Here is a 17,422-nt window from a genome sequence, read left to right as displayed (position 1 = left end):
TGGTAAAACGTGCAAAGTTCAGTTATTATACGTTACTCCGTAATTCAGTCAATCTGCTGCTTCCTTTCGTTATAGTGTTTAGGTAGCTGACAGTCAAGAGGGGAAAGCCATATTTTAAAAGATTGATTTCAGTGTTGCTAATGACTAAAGACCTTGGGTTGAGCGTTCCGGGAACCCAATGGAATATGGACCTGGTAACACATGGAAGCAAGAAGAGAAAAGAAAAGGAGATAATGTGACCTTCCTTTCTGAGGGAGAGGAGGCAGAAAATTGCCTCGGTTGCCATGGTAAACTTTCATCCCTTGGAGAGATGTTGGCAAACAGGCTGTATCTCCAGTGCGGCATGTTTACAGTCCTGCACTGTAATTATCTCCCAATGACTGGCAGAATTAATCAGAGCCTTTATGTTAATTAGCCTTGCTGTAGTCCCCAAAACAGGTGGTAGGAAATATGCAAATCTATGCAGAATTTTAATGCTCGCATAGCCAGTTTTAATTACCATAAAATTTCCTCTTAGTGTCCCTTTTAGGAGTGTGTTCTCTTTCCCTCTTGACTGTAGCGTTTCCCCCCCAAACTTGTGTGTTACTTGATGAGAGATGCTGAATTTGCAGTTATTTTAGATATTAGATCCAAAGTTCCGTGGGTCAAGCTGTCAGCTCCGAGATGGTACATGAGGGGGTTTCAGGCTGACCACCAAATACATCTCAGGATGCAGGGGTGGAGGGTCTAATGTAGAGATGGATTGAGAATGTGCTTTCCCTTAGTCCTTATTTCTGAAGTTGAGATCTGGGTTTCCAAAAAATTCTGTTGATTTGTGGAGGACCAAATTTTTTTTTTCTTAAAAGTTGTTAAGTGCAGCCTTGCTGGCATTGGAACGAGAAGTCTATACCAGCAACTTGTATTGTGGGTAATTTTTACATTTTATTTTTCTACTTTCATGTGTTCCGTATTTGATCATTTCTTTTATAGTTAGGAAACGACAAATAAGAAATGTGATTTTTTTTTTTTTAAAGGGAGAAAAAGTCTAAAAATTTCCTATATTAAAATCAGGAAAATACAAAGATTAATAAGAAAGGAAAAGAATGAAACCAGAAAACTCATGACTAGATAAATCCATGTTGTAAACAAGTCTTAAAATATGGAGTTATAAGTAGTATTTTTTAATCAGTTACTTGAAATCTCTTATCCCCCCTTCCCTCCCAGTCTAAATCTAATGAAGAATCGGGGGATTCACAGCAGCCAAGCCAGCCTTCCCAGCAGCCTTCAGTGCAGGCAGCCATCCCCCAGACCCAGCTGATGCTGGCTGGAGGACAGATAACTGGGGTAAGTTTTCACTGAGAGAATTACAATAAACTTTCTTTGTGTCAGAACTGCCACGGGCCAATATCTGATTAGAACCGTTTGCTGTAGCACACAAGTGACGTGGTTATGCCTGGCGCTGTTTTCTTCAAAGAGTTTGCTACGCTGTAGGCAGCTCCTTAAAAGGAATTATCTTTGTCATAAGTTTTCGGGGTATCCTTTCTTACTTTTGCAGATGCTCTCGATAAACTAGAGACTTTTTTAAACCCACGTTTCACCTGTTGCTTCATCATGCAGTGGAGTCATCCTCTGATTGAGATCATTATATTGATGAGATTATAGTCGTCAGTTTAGAGTTACGATATCGCTGCAGAGTAGAAGTTAAAGAGTGGGTTAGTACCTACACAAGAAAAATATTTTCTTTAAATTACTGTGTCATGTTCTAAAATGAAACCTCTGGTCTCGTATCCTGGCTCTACAGTTTACTGTGTGAACTCATTACTTCATCTCCCTGTGCCTCAGTTTTCCTTCAGTTAAATGGAGATGTTGTCTATGTGAGATGCTCACAATATTGTTATATAGATAAAGAATAACAGTGTTTGTAAAAAAAAGAACAGTGCTTGGCATGTAAGTCAATAAATGTCTTTTATTTTTATTGGTAATAGATCGGCCTTTGTGAATACATTAAACTTTTAATTTTTCAGCCGTCTGTGCTCTAAGACACCAGAAGTATTTTCCCAGTGCTGAACATTTGTCTGTTAAGTTATTTTGCGGGTAGAAAGGCTAGGAGACTGGTAAGGAAGAGTTGTTATTCAATTCACATCACATCAACTCACACAATTCTTTACTTCCTTTCTTTTAGTTAAGTATGTTTTAGAAGTTGCAGAATGGTCTTAAATATCTCCTCGATGGAGATTAATATGTTTATTACGTAAAATATTTGTAAACATATGTATCTTGACAGCTGTTAAGTTTTTGAATGGTTTCATTTTGATTCTTATGTCTCTGATGTACAAATTGTATTGGACCCTTTTAGAAGGAGGGTTGTGCCACTAAGTGAATGTACACGCGCTTAATATATGTCAGGGTGGGATGCCTTGCTGGCTCAGTCGCTAGAGTATGCAACTCTTGATCTTGGGATTGTGAGTTGGAGCCCCATGATGGGTTTAGAGATTACAAAAATAAACTAAATACAATACATACATACATAAAAGCTTAAAAAAATAAAGTATATATTCCAGGCTTCCTTCTTGTCTGATCAGAACATGCCACCAAAAGGAAGGCTGAACACACTTATTACTTTGTGTCTGAACTAAGTTGCATTATGAAAGCAAGTTTTAATCTGCTCTAAATACATTTCCTGTTTTACTGTTTGGGTCTGTTTCGGGTGATTAGTGTCTATAATAGTAAGAGACCCTTGGGATTCCAGGTTCGTGTGGCTGGAGCTTCTATTAAACCTGGGCTTTAGGATTCATTTGCATGTAAAGAGAGCCGCTGTCCCCACTGTCACCACCTGTTTCACGGAGATAATGTGTTGGAAAGGGGATATAAAGTTGTAGAGACCCAGTGCTTTCAATAACAGAAAGGACTGTGTTGGGGAGGGGCTGTAGGGAGACTTGGACAAGAAACAAATGGAGCTCATATTCTTTAGTCATATCTTAGGACATAATGGAAATGATGGAATATGGCAGAGATTCATGCTAATGGGAAGCAGCTGGGCCTTATCAGTTCTTTCCGTGGTCAGATCCAGCATCCTTGTTCCTCATTCATCTGACTAATCACTTGCTGTTCTGTTGGGTGTAAATTTCTTTTCATATCCTGTCAGCGTGGATTCTTTTTCTTTTCTTGCTTACTAGTTAATTACTTTTTTTGCCTGAACCCTCGAGCCCTGGACACGTTTGAATGATTGTTTAAGTCCAGAGTGAGGACCACCATTCTAATTTAAATGTTCCGCCAGCAATGGCAGCTCGATTGCTGATCAGCGTTTCAGCTTCAAGCTGACCGTGCGGAGGCAGGTGGCTAAGGTCTCATAGCCCTTGAGTTACCTACCGCAAAGCAGTCGGCTTGCGTTAGGGGCCCTTCTCCCGCAGACCGTTCCAAACGTCTGTTCTCATTTTGTTCAGCTTACCTTGACGCCGGCCCAGCAACAGTTACTGCTACAGCAGGCGCAGGCGCAGGCACAGCTGCTGGCCGCCGCGGTCCAACAGCACTCCGCCAGCCAACAGCACAGCGCTGCCGGGGCCACCATCTCAGCCTCCGCCGCCACGCCCATGACGCAGATCCCCCTGTCGCAGCCCATCCAGATCTCCCAGGTGAGTCTCCCTTTGGGCAGGGGCGGGAAGTGAGGAATCAAGCGGCGGGTCTTCTTTAGTACGGAATCCACTTTCTGATCGTCGGCGTGGCTCCTCAAAAGGCCCGAGGAGCGCGAGAGCAGTGAAGTGCGCCGTCGCCTTCCTTACCGCTGAACTAGAAGTAATACGTTTGTTTGCTTGTTTGAATTGATATTATAAACACGTAACTGATTATTTGAGTAACTGTTTACATTAAGTGACAATTCTCGAATAATTAGTTGGCATATTTCTGAAGCAGGGGATTACTGTATTTATTTTAATTAGCTAATTATGGCAGGCATGGGTTCTTTCATGTGCTCCGCAGTGAATATTGCCACTCATGTGTGAGAGAGACGGCCCGTCCTCTCCCTGCTACGGAGCGATTAACTCTGTGCAGAGCTGTATTCGGATGTGGTTTGGCTCCAGTGTTCACACTTCAGGGCAGAATATCCAGAGATAATAAAAAGTTACTTGAGAGGCATAGACGGTACTGCCTGGGAAGAAAGGTAAATGAAGTCCTTCGTCCCCAGGAGAGGGAAAAAGTCCAAGTTTTGGTATCAGTAAGTTCTGTGAAGAGTTCTTATGAGTCTAGCGCTAGACAATTATCTTTATCCCCCCAGAGAAGACTCAGAAGCAGACTTGCATTGTAGCTAGAGCTTGACTAGGACATTTAAAAGAGCCAGGTAACTATATAAAGCGAAGAATAGGTATCCGACTAATCTTTATGACTATAATATACAAGCTTTTTCAAGATGGTGTCTTAATTGTGGCCACTTTCTTCATCACCAAATACGTTCTTAACGTATAAGCTTTGAGACCCTATGTTGACATTATTCTACTAAGATAATGTGTGTGAAACCACGTTGAAAATTATAAAACACTAGACCGGTGTAATCAAGTTTGATATGTTATGGATTAGGTTTTTATATGGATAACTATTTTTAGGTATTTTTACACGTATTTCTCAGTCGAGTTAGACTGGTACCAAATTAAGGTGGGTTTTTTTGTTTTGTTTTGTTTTTTTGAGAGCGAGAGAGAGTGCGAGCAGGGGAGGGGCAGAGAGAGGGGGAGACACAGAATCTGAGGCAGGCTCCAGGCTCTGAGTTGTCAGCATAGATCTCGACTCGGGGCTCAAACTCATAAACTGCAAGGTCTTGACCTGAGCCAAAGTCGGACGATTAACCAACTGAGCCACCCAGGCGCCCCTAGACTGGTGCCAAATGTAATGAATCATTATAGATACTTTAATTTATCGATGCAGTTTCAGACACAGCACTCTCCATTTTTATGTAAGAGAAAGATGAGTTGAATATTTAAAACCCCAACGTACTCTTTGCTCACTTGATTTTTAAAACCCATATTGATCCTTCCAGGCTAAAAACACTCAACTGTAACCATTTGTTCTGAAGGAATTTGAAGTAACTATCGAAAACTAGCTTTGACACGAGTCCTGACACGGTGGATACGGGCAGAGGTAGCAAGTCCTTACCGCGGTTCCAGGTTTCTTCGCACGCTCTGTGACCATACCCAGAGCACACCCTGTTTAAAAAGGACGGAAGAATGTAGAATATTGACTCTTCTTTATGTGGATGACACAGTTCATCTCCTGGGAACCTTATGATCCAGCGAGTTTTCGTTTTAGGATCTCCAATCCGTGTTTTCGTTCTGATTCTCTAGGATCTGCAGCAACTGCAGCAGCTTCAGCAGCAGAATCTCAACCTGCAGCAGTTTGTGTTGGTCCATCCGACCACCAACTTGCAGCCAGCGCAGTTTATCATCTCACAGACGCCCCAGGGCCAGCAGGGTAAGCTCCTCCTCCTCGGCACCTGTCAGCAGCGCACGAGGCTGTCCGCTGCTGCGCCACACGCACCGACTGCTGTCATTTTAACGTTTGGATTAAATCTGACTGTAAACTCAGTATTCGTGTTAAGAAAAATATATTTTTTAGGGGCGCCTGGCGGCTCTGTTGGTTAAGTGTCTGACTTCGGCTCAGGTCATGATCTCACGGTTTGTGGGTTCGAGCCCCGCATCGGGCTCTCTGCTGTCAGCGCGGGCCCTGCATGGGATTCTCTGTCCCCCTGTCTCTCTGCCTCTCTCTCTCAAAAATCAATTTAGAGGGGCGCCTGGGTGGCGCAGTCGGTTAAGCGTCCGACTTCAGCCAGGTCACGATCTCGCGGTCCGTGAGTTCGAGCCCCGCGTCGGGCTCTGGGCTGATAGCTCAGAGCCTGGAGCCTGTTTCAGATTCTGTGTCTCCCTCTCTCTCTGCCCCTCCCCCGTTCATGCTATGTCTCTCTCTGTCCCAAAAAATAAATAAACGTTGGAAAAAAAAAAAAAATCAATTTAGAAAAAAAAGAAGAAGAAAAAGAAAGAGGGATGCCTGGGTGGCTCAGGTCATGATCTCGTGGTCTGTGGGTTTGAGCCCCGCATGGGGCTCTGTGCTGACAGCTCAGAGCCTGGAGCCCGCTTCAGATTCTGTGTCCCCCTCTCTGCCCCTCCCTAGCTCATGCTCTGTCTCTCTCTCAAAAATAAACAAACATTAACCAAAAAATGGGGTTTTTTTATTTTGGGGTTTTTTTTTAGCTAAGGAAAAAAAAAAAAAACTATTTTTGGTCATGCATGCCACATATTGAAGATTGTCCTTTACTGCCTTTCATCTGTTCAATCTCTCATGGTGAACCAAGAGTTTGGTCAAAAATCTAAGTGAAATCTTTCCAACATAAATTACTTCTAGTATTTTGATAGTTTTTCTTGGGACTGTATTTAAAAAATGTGGACTGAGCATTAAAAGCATATGCTTCTAACAATCTTTTGTTCTCTTTTAAAGTTTGAGAAGGAGAGAGTGTTATATTAGAAATTGCAAACTTTTGAGTTACAAAAAACACATTTAAGGCCTCTTAGTGGTAAATTTCTATATCAGATAAGTTCAATTCTTGTTTGTAAGGTTAGTGGAGGTTAGAGTAGAGAGATTCAGGGTATCAAGGCTTCACCCCAGCGAACGTTAGTGCATTGCTACCATTTCCTCATTATTTTTGTTCTTTAGCCTTTTTCTTCTTGATCATTCATTCCAAAATCTTTCTTTGCATAAATACCTGTTCCACTTAACAGATAGCTTGCTCCTGTCATGAATCAGACAATTCTCTGGCCCAGTATATACTGGCAGTTTCTAATGGATGCTGGGTTAAGAAGGTGAGCTCTTTTGGGACACCTGGGTGGCAAAGTCGATTAAGCATCCGACCTCAGCTCGGGTCGTGATCTTGCGGTTCATGAGTTCGAGCCCCATGTCGGGCTCTGTGCTGACAGCTCAGAGCCTGGAGCCTGCTTCAGATTCTGTGTCTCCCTCTCTCTGCCCCTCCCCGACTCATGCTCTGTCTGTCTCTCTCTCTCTCTCTCTCTCTTTCTCTCTCTCTCTCAAAAGTAAATAAAAACATTTAAAAAAAAAAAACAAGGTGAGCTCTTTTTAGAGTTTCAAGCTTGCTTCCATTTAGAATACTTCTTCATTTTCATCCATTCCTTACTAAAATAAAGGATTGGCCAATCAGAGAGATCATCAGACAGGTTATCAAAGACATATATCAGTTTTAGTTTTGTTTTGTTTTTTTTAATGTTCGTTTATTTATTTATTTATTTATTTATTTATTTATTTAGAGAGAATCCCAAACTCCGCGCTGTCAGCGCAGACCCCAAAGCGAAGCTCAGTCCCACGAACCGTGAGATCATGACCTGAGCTGAAATCAGGAGACAGCCGCTCAGCCACCTGAGCCACCCAGGTGCCCCTATATCGGTTTCAGTTTTATGTCCCATATCTTACTGCCCAAGTTGTAGTTAACAAGATTGAATTTTAGGAAAGTAAGACATTAAGAATTTTAAGACTGATAAGACTATCAAAAGATCAGTTGGAAATTTTCATTTCACTTTCTTATTCTTTATTTTGCCATATGTTCAGAGGAATCCTTAGTGTATCTGACAGGACATTTGTGTTTTCCAGGTCTCCTGCAAGCGCAAAATCTTTTAACGCAACTACCTCAGCAAAGCCAAGCCAACCTCCTACAGTCGCAGCCAAGCATCACCCTCACCTCCCAGGTCAGTTTTCTCCCACTGAAGATTACTTTCTCTTACCCGGATGTTTTGAGGGACTCTTGGACTTGGTTCAATTAAAAACACAACAGATCCCCACAGTACCCTAATAAAAATAATCCAAATAGTTTTCACACTGAGCAAAAATTCAAAGCAAGACTTATCAGCTTGATAAAGCAATACTATCGGATTGATGTAGTCTTTGAAAATGTCCAAGGAGTTCCTGTTTTCTTCTGTATTTATAAAAACTAACCGTGTTAGTGGCAAATGAGGACTGAGTTCTGGCTCGTCGACCATCCTCCCCTCCAGCCCTCCCCTCTCTGTAGTTGGCAGGAGAGCTTACCACTGGCACCAGAAACCCACTGCTTCAGTGAAAACACATCACGGTCCTCTGCCCTCTTGAAGAAACTGCAAAGAAGTTCCGATCCCCGTGTTTTCTTTCAACTTTGAGATGTTGCTTTAGCCCATTTCTACCAGAGTTTAGCTCTATCATAAAGTATAGGTCTAGACATCTTGAGATGTAAGCTTTAGACCTCTTTCACTTCTTAACCAGCTGTGACTTTGAGCACGTCATTTCATTTCTTCATCTGTAAATTAGGTAATTGAACTGGCTGATCCTGAATCACTCTTCAGCTCTGATTCGCTTTGTCTGTACTCTTGCAAGTTCTCACTAACATATGGCCAGATTTGATAAAATTCCACATCTGTTTATGATAAAAAAGAAATAACAAAAAACAAAACTCTTGCAAACTAGGAATAGGTTTCCAACCTGGTAAAAGTCATCTACAAAAAAAAACCCTACATCATACCACCAAGATCAGGAATAAGGCAAGGATGTCCACTGTTACCACTTTTTTTTTTTTTTAAACATTTATTTATTTATTTATTTATTTATTTATTTATTTAGAGAGCATGTGTGCACAAGCAGGGGAGAAGCAGAGAGAGAGGGGAGGAGAGAGAGAATCCCAAGCAGGCTCTGACTTGATTTCACAAACTGTAAGATCACAGCCTGAGCTGAAATTAAGAGTTGAATGCTTAACCACTTGAGTCACCCAGGTGCCCCAACTATTACCACTTCTATTCAGCATTTTACCGGAGGTCTTAGCAGTGCAGTAAGACAAGAAAAAGAAATAAAGGACATGTAGATTAGGAAGGAATATGTAAAACGTTTTAATTGGCAGAGGACATCATTGTCTATGTTAAAATCCTAAGGGATCTACAAAAAACTGCTGGAATTAATAAGCGAGTTTAGCAAGTAGGATACAAAGTCGGTGTTAACAATGATCATTTGGAAGTTGAACTTAAGAGGAAAAATATTTACCCTACTTACAGATAAATTTCACAAAACATTTGCAAGACTTATATGTAATTTTCAATAGTGAAATTAATCAAGACCTAAATAAATAGAGGGCTATAATGTGTTCATGAATCAGAAGACTTCAGTTGTTAAAACGTGAATTCTTTTCCAAATTGATCTATATATTCAACATAATTCCTATCAGTACCCAGCAGCCTTTTTTAAATAGAAATTTGCATCATGTTTCTAACATTTATATGGAATTGTAGAGGACGTAGAAAAATCAAATAATTTTGAAAAGTAAGAAAGTTGAAAGACTGCCTCATGTCAAAATTAATATAAAGCCACAGTAATGAAGACAGCATGATAACAGCATATGAACAGAAATGAAATAGAAGATTAAGTAGACCCACACATCTGTGGCCAAAGGATTTTCCACAAAGGTGCCAAAGATTTCAGTGAGAAAAGGAAAGTCTTTGGTTATGTGTAGGCAAAAACAAACAAGCAAACAATTTACAATGATTAATTTGAAAAGGGTAATAAGACCTAACCTTCCAGAAGAAAACTTAGGAAAAAAGTCTTTGTGTCCTTGGGTAAGATAATGGTTTCTTAAATAGGACACAAAAACACTATTCATAAAAGAAAAAAATTGACAAATTTAATTTTATAAAAATTAAAATCTTTTTGTTAAAAGCATAAAAGAAAAACCACAAACTGGAAGAAAATATTCTTCAAATTTATATCTGATAAAAGACTTGTGTCTAGAATTTATAACTAATTCACAAACTCGGTAATAAGCCTGACTTTTTAAAAAGGAGGGATGTGCAAAATATTTGAAAATACTTCACCAAAGAAGATACGTGAATGCCCAGTAACCATATAAAAAGATGCTGAAAATCATTGGTCATCGGGGAAACGCAAATGAAATATCACTACATACCCACTAGAATGGGCAAAATCAAAAAGACTATGGTAGTACCAAGTGTAAAGCAACTGGGCTCTTTGATATATTATTGATGGGGTTGCAAACACTTTGGAAAACAGTTTGGCAGTTTCTTATACAGGGTACCTTATGACCTAGCAATTCTACTTCTAGAAATGAATGTCCACACAAAGACCTATATATAAATGTTCAAAGCAGTTTTACCCGTCATCACACCAAACTGGAAATAACCTAAATGTCCATCGACTAATGAATAGGTAACATAACTTTTGGCATATCCATATGATAGAATGCTGTTCAGCAGTAGAAAGGAATATACTTCTGAAACATTTACCAACACGTATGAAGTTTGGAAGCATTATGCTAAGTGAAAGAAGCCAAACATAAAAGACTGCATACTGTATGATTCAATGTGTGTGCATTTTAGAACAGACAAAACCATAGGGACAGAAATTGTATCAGTGCTTGCCGGGGGCTTGGGGGCTAGGGATGGGGAATGGAGGGCAAAGAGCATAAAGGAACTTCTGTGGGGGATAGAAATGTTTTATATCTTAAATGTGGTGGCAGTCACGTGACTACATACGGTTGTCAGAACATCAAACCGCATACTTTTAAATTGTGCATTTAATTGTGAATATGCCGCATATAAAAAATCAGGTTGGAGTCTTGCAAAAGCCTGTTCCAGCAGTTCCTCCCTGGCCTTCGTGCGCCGCACACAGTGGCAGGGCTGGTGTAGCGCCATCCTGACTCCTGCTCACTGAGTTCTACTCTGCCGTTTCTAGATCTGGCCCAGTCCAACCTGAGGTTTCTGGAGTTGGGGTGACTTATCTGTAACCACCCCACCTAAAGGTACCCAAGCCATTTTTAGTCCTTTACTATTTGAGAACGGGGCTCCTTCAAGCCTGGAGATGAAATAACAAACAGTCTGGTGGTTGAGGCTCACGTCTACCTGTCAACCAGTCTCACCGCGAAGCGTGTAGCTGCATAGGATTCTAACGTGGTTGGTGCTGGTTTGGACTCCTCCAGACTGGTCAGGTTGAAAATTGCTCAGTGTCAACAACACATAACAGAGGTGAACTTGGCTGTCTTCATTGAAGCAGGATGATAGAGACTGGCTTACTCTGGTTGTAGGCCTGTGCGATGCCTATTGTGTAGTTTTCTGGCCCAGTTGGTTCCGTTGGAAAGAGCTTATTACTAACCAGGTCAGAGTTGGAGGTATTTGACGCATTTAAATTACAAGAAAACTCCTAGCCGGAGACCTCATTTGTAACCCTGGCCTGTAATCTCTCATGTGGCCACTGTTCATAGGAAGGGTCAACAGAGCAATTACGCTGCAGCCAGGGTAGTACCTTCTGCTAATGAGGACCCACAAGGGCAGGCTCTCCTCGGGGCGTGTGAGTAAAACAGAGTAGCCTTGTGTTTGTGTAAGAAGGAAATGGAGTATTTTCTTTAAAAGGAAAAGAGATCATTCTTTCATGTCCCCAAATAAATTGTAGATAGATTTAAATAAATATTTTAAAACATATAGAGGAAGCAAGCAGACCATTAAAAAGGAATTTTTGAGTTCGAAATAAGTGAAAGCTCTCTTAGATTTGAAGCAAGAGAAGATACTAGAAAGGAGGAAAAAAAAGTTCACCCAAATGACAATTTAAGGCTTATGTACCCTGAAAAATAAAAGGAAAAAAGCAGATTGGAAAAATTATTCGTACTAATACAACAGACAGAGGCTTAATCTATAACAATTGATGAGCTCTTTAAGGATGAGGACAAGGAGATCATTAATACATGTATGGGTTATGGATATAAATCCAGTCGATAAAAGAAATACAGATAATAAATGACACGTGGGAAACTTTTACTTTGAGTAATAAGAGAAATTCAAATAAAGGTGATAGTGAAGTACCATGCACTCCTTCAGTTAGCAAAACATTTTTGAAAACTGCCAACACAAACCATGTGGAGGAAACTAGCATCATGTAGTGAGAACCAACATTATGGTGTATATCAAAAGCTATAGAATTGTTTATGGTGTACCCTTTATCCAGTTACAGAAAATGACTTCTGAATTTATCTCAACTTATTACAAGGGTGGGGAAAAGAATCATGTGCACAAAATTTTTCATTCTGGCGTTAACTGTGTTAGTGAAAACATAAATGAAGAAGCATCTGTTAACAAAGAAAGTGTTAAATAAATTATAATATTGCCTCAGTCAGCCTTTGAAAATGATAATTATGAAACGGAGTATAAAATTATATATACTATAATTACAGTTAAAGTTGAGAATGTAGATCCGAGGGAGGGAGGTAATGGATAAGTTTAGGGCATTGTGGGTGGTGACAGTACATATTCATGGAGGTAGGCTTATCTTCAAATTCATCAAGATGTACACATTAAATATATACAGCCTTTTTTTATATGTCAGTCATACCTGAGTATAAACAAAGTTTACTGCTTTGATTTTGTGCCTTGTGGTCCCTTCCAATGTCTTGATCATATCATAAAGGTTACTCTGATCTGTGAGATGCGTGCCTTGTAATTGAAGATTTGAAAATTGTTTACGATTTGTAAGAGAAACATTTACAGATGCGATAAACTTTGTGCAACAAATTAAAAATAGGATTAAAAAAAAGGAAAGAAATTCAGGTCAGTGGAAATTACAAAAGAAAACAAAAGAAAGCTATTAAGTTATTTAAACTGTAGACGATTCACTTTTCCCCCTTAAAATTGTTTTATTCTTATTATTTTTATCATACCGTGTCACAAGTTGGAGATAACGATAGTGGTAAACAAGATAGATATATGGTCCCTGCTGTTTTGAGACTCGTGGTTTAAGTGGCATATTTATGAAATAGAGTCTTTAAAATAAAGTCTGGTTTATTATGTATACTCTGAATATGCATAAGATACATGCATTCAGAACACTTGAAAACCCACATATCATGGGTTTCATTTTGGTGTATTTGTTTCCATGGACTTCCACGGAAACCTGAACTGGAATTCTGGCAGGCACAATCTCGCGCGCTGCCCTTCTCACGGGACGTTATGTCGTACCTCCCACGGTGTCACGTGGTCCGCATGGTTCTTCGTGAACGGAGCCGTTTCCTTAAGTTGTTCCCTTGTGACACATTCCAGTTACAAACCGAGGTATCATTTTTGTGCGCTGGTTCTTCTCCTCCTCTTCCTTGTCACAGCCAGCAACCCCAACGCGCACAATAGCGGCAACCCCGATTCAGACACTTCCACAGAGCCAGTCAACACCAAAGCGAATTGATACCCCCAGCTTGGAGGAGCCCAGTGACCTTGAGGAGCTTGAGCAGTTTGCCAAGACCTTCAAACAAAGACGAATCAAACTCGGATTCACTCAGGTAGGACGAACCCACCATTAACCTAGATCTCCCTCCCCGACTAGGTCCCTCCCTTTACGCGTCCAGGGAAGCTTCGGAGGAACAGTATATTCCCTGGCCCTGTTTTTTGGTTTTAGACTGCAGCTTTTTCTTAGCCACTTCCTGCCCTCATAAATTTAGACTGTTATCATATATTCAGTTATGAATGTATGATTTAATGTTAGATTAAAACCTTTACGATTTCTCTCAGAACACAGGGCTCTGAAATCATAATTCGGATGATACCGATAAACGGTGAGGGCTTAAAAGATATGTTTGGGGCTGCTGTAACTGTAGTGAGGGTTTTGTTATTTGTAGAACATCTGGTTCTAGGCCTTAGGGCTCTGTCTGCAAGAGTGAGAGAATAAAGATTGCAGGGTCTCTTATAGTAGCTGAAAGGGGAAAAGTTTGAAAGACTTGTTTAAAAACAGATTTTTGGGAGAGAGAGAGAGAAGGAGACCAAATAGAGAGAGAGAGAGAGAGAGACACACACACACACACAATAAGGCCAAATTGACACTAATTAAACAAATAGGAATCTGGTAAATCTGAAAAGTCCAAATGAATCAAAATCCAAATTAATTTTTTTTAATGTCCCCTAGCAGACAGCTTTTAATGTGGAATAAGTTTAATGGTTCAAACAGGCATCTGGGTATATAGCGTTTTTGTTCCAAGCACTACCACTGACTTACTCTTTGATTAATCTGTCACAGAGAATAGTTTTAAAGCAGGAAAAGAATTAAACGGGTAACAATGATATAAAATGATATAAGATCCTTAGATGAAAAAAAGTTGCTGAGGGGCGCCTGGGTGGCGCAGTCGGTTAAGCGTCCGACTTTAGCCAGGTCACGATCTCGCGTTCTGTGAGTTCGAGCCCCGCGTCAGGCTCTGGGCTGATGGCTCAGAGCCTGGAGCCTGTTTCCGATTCTGTGTCTCCCTCTCTCTCTGCCCCTCCCCCGTTCATGCTCTGTCTCTCTCTGTCCCAAAAATAAATAAACGTTGAAAAAAAAAAAAATTAAAAAAAAAAAAAAGAAAAAAAGTTGCTGAAGTATAGATCGGGTTGAGTGTTTTTATGCAATCAGGGGAAACCTGATGTTTTCTTAGAATATAATTACTGTTTGAAGGTTAAGTCACGACTTAAACACTAAGTTGAAAGTAAAGTTACGCGCAGCAGTGGTAGGTCAAAACCCAGGGATCTATCCCTGTTTGTTTTCTGTGTGTTTTTAAGAACAGACTTTTATTCCTTATGTTACTTTGGTAACTTGTTTTTGCTCAAAGAAATTAATTGTGTATTAGAAACATGAAATGATTTTTTTAAATAGGTGGAGTTTTAGAAAAAATGCAGTTATCTTTGTGAGGGGTTTCAGTTGTGAAGAAACACATTACAGTTCAGAAAGGTTTTAATGCTTTTGAAGCGCTTAAACGATCTGGCCTGTTTTTTCCAGAAGAAAGCTGAGGATACAACTAGATCGGTAGAGGTAGGTTAAGCTTGAACAAGTATGAGGTTGGCATATTTAGCAGTGCTGCAGCTTTTAGGCTATTAGCACAGCATACTCTTAGGTTCCCTAGGAGATTGTTGCCTCGGTGATACTCCAAGGATAATTAAGGCTTTTAAAAATCTTTACCTTTGACCCACCTAGTGGTTTGCCTTTCTGTGGCATTTGACCCAACATATTGCCAGTGTTGCGTCTCCTGCTCTTTCTCTTTTAGATAAAGGAGCTTCCTTATGGTCTGGTGCTTTATGGTTTTATCCTATTATTTGGTATAATTGTTACTTGTTTTTCAGAATGACTTTGACTTGCCAGTGGCAGCATTTCGCAAAATTTAACTGCGTGGATTAAAGCATATATTTCTGGTGGAGGATGGGAAAGTCAACCTTTGTTTTTAAGTCACACACTCCAGTTGTAGTCCTTCAAAGGTTGCTTTGTATCCAGTTTGTTTATATATACACACAGGGGAACTTCCCTTCAACTTGCTGGTTTAAACAAAAACTCCCTATTCTCTGAGTAAATAGACATGTTATTAGAGGTTTTAAACAGTAATTTTCTAATTACTTAATTGGTTAAAGGATTGCTGTAGATGTCACTGTATACTTGGGAGGCATACCATAGTATATTCTGTTGCGTGTAGCACATTCGTTATTTCCTAATCCCGATCTTTGTTCCTTTTTTTCCTTTTGCTCTTTTAAAAAATATCAAAGAGATACAACTTAGTTCAGATAATGTGTGAGGCAGCTGCTTAAAACGTTTACAATTGTGAGGAAGAACCCAGCGTGGTACTTACAAGAGCACTGAACTGAGCATCTATCAAATTAATGAGAATTAGTATATTAACTGAGCGACCTGTTGCTTTTTATTCATTTAAATAATTTAAATATGAAATAAAATTGTATTATAAACCTCAAGTGGATTTGTCATAGTTGTAGTGAGCTGATGGCGTAGCTTTATTTAGGCACAGCTACCATTTAGGGCGTTGTTTACTTTTATAACGATGTGATTTTTGATGGGTTATTTTTGTTTACTTACTAATTCTGTTACTTTTCATAGAGGTTTTTGAGAAATTCTTAGCAAATTACGTAGATACGGTGTCAGAAGACATTTATTTTCATCTGACCGCGACAACAGATCTTACACCCAAAGAATTGCAAGGTGTAGTTGGCCCCACCCAGCTTTCTAGAAAGCTGTCATCTAAACAAACAGAGTGGCCCAGAACATGAATATATGTGACAAACAAAGTATGTTTAGGGCCTGAAATACAGTAGGCACTTAGTGAATATTTGTTGATTGAATGAAGATATAATACATATTTAGAGAGATCGATGCTGAACACCTGTATCTACAGATACACTTGTATATAAATATAATAGATAGCATTTACGCCCCGCTCGCTCTGTCCTGGTTCTTTCAGTTTTACTATAATTGGAAGGAGGTCAATGAGCAGTCCATTTCTGTTCTACTCGGAGATAGTATATTCAGAGTTGTCAATAAAACTTTCTGTGATGATGGGAATGTTCTGTGCGGTACGATAGCCACTACCCACGTGTGGCTGTTGAGTCCTTGAAAGGCAGCTAGTGGTGCAGAGGAACCGAGTTTTTCATTTACTTGATTTTAATTAAATCTAAATAGCCCCATCAGTTGAAGTTCAGATAATCTCTGTACCTTATTGTATTTTATCGTATAGTTTGAATATTTTTCCTCTGTTAAACTTCTTGTCAGAAGTTGTGCACCAGTAAGAAACTGGGAGTTTAAAAAACAACAACAAAAAAAGGTTTTTTCCTTTCCTTAACTACCACCTAATGTAGGTGCTAATAGGCAGTGTAGTATCCAGAAGATGGATTGGTGGGGATAAGGGGGGAATCAAAGGACTGGGATAATCCCAATTCAAAATAAGTGTTGCCACAATGGTCGGGAGCTAAGTGTTTCATAGTGGTATTGGCCGTGTAGTGCTTAGAGCTAGAAATGTTGCCTTTCTGGCCTGCCACTAAACTAATTGAAATGAGAGCGTGAATCACTTAAACTCCATGAGTTTCTATCACCTGTATATAAAATAACTATTAAGATATGGCCTTTTCCAGCCTTAACAAGAGAGATTCAGCTGGAAGAAAAGTATTGTATACATTTCAAAGGTTATAGGCTTATAAAGAAAGTCATCTTTTGTAATATATTCAGGGGATCATTGTTCTATTGCTATAAGGTTACCAAGTTTCCAGGGCCCATGAAGGTTTAACTAAATGGGTCAAACCTCTCTACTGTGAATTTCTCTCTCTATAATGGTTACAAAAGTAGTCTTTTAGGGTACCTGTTTTTGTAACCAACTTTGAAATCCAAACTAAGGGTGGAAAATAGATTTTTCCACTGCTTCCAGAAATACTTTATGGGCCTGGGGTTTGGGGTGGCGGTGGGGGCGCTGAGGGGGATGGGGAATGAGGCATTATTTCTCAAATTTAAAATGATTTATAGGAACTTTGGTTAGTTCAGAAAGACCTGAAGTTATCTAGACAGTTACATCTGTTAACCCCATAAGTGGTAACAGGGAACTGGTTTTAAAGATTATTTAAAGTGTATCCATTATATATCCATTATAAAAAGTGTATCC

General features: G+C 39.8%; 1 protein-coding gene across 3 annotated transcripts in view; it reads left to right on the top strand.

The window, feature by feature from the left end:
- The window catches only part of POU2F1 (POU class 2 homeobox 1), a 182,551-nt gene that overhangs the window by 138,623 nt on the left and 26,506 nt on the right, over positions 1-17,422 (top strand). For all 3 annotated transcript variants that reach the window (XM_086693451.1, XM_086693452.1, XM_025926269.2), the window contains 5 exons: positions 1,204-1,323; positions 3,423-3,611; positions 5,307-5,433; positions 7,615-7,709; positions 13,136-13,309. In XM_086693451.1, the coding sequence (XP_086549577.1) occupies positions 1,204-1,323; positions 3,423-3,611; positions 5,307-5,433; positions 7,615-7,709; positions 13,136-13,309 (705 nt within the window). The remainder of the gene's footprint in view (positions 1-1,203; positions 1,324-3,422; positions 3,612-5,306; positions 5,434-7,614; positions 7,710-13,135; positions 13,310-17,422) is intronic.

Source organism: Puma concolor, chromosome E4 (assembly GCF_028749965.1).
Source record: "Puma concolor isolate L17-30 chromosome E4, mPumCon1.1.hap2, whole genome shotgun sequence".
NCBI lineage: Eukaryota > Metazoa > Chordata > Mammalia > Carnivora > Felidae > Puma > Puma concolor.
Note: the sequence above shows the minus strand (reverse complement) of the source record. Positions and strands in the feature narration are given on the sequence as shown.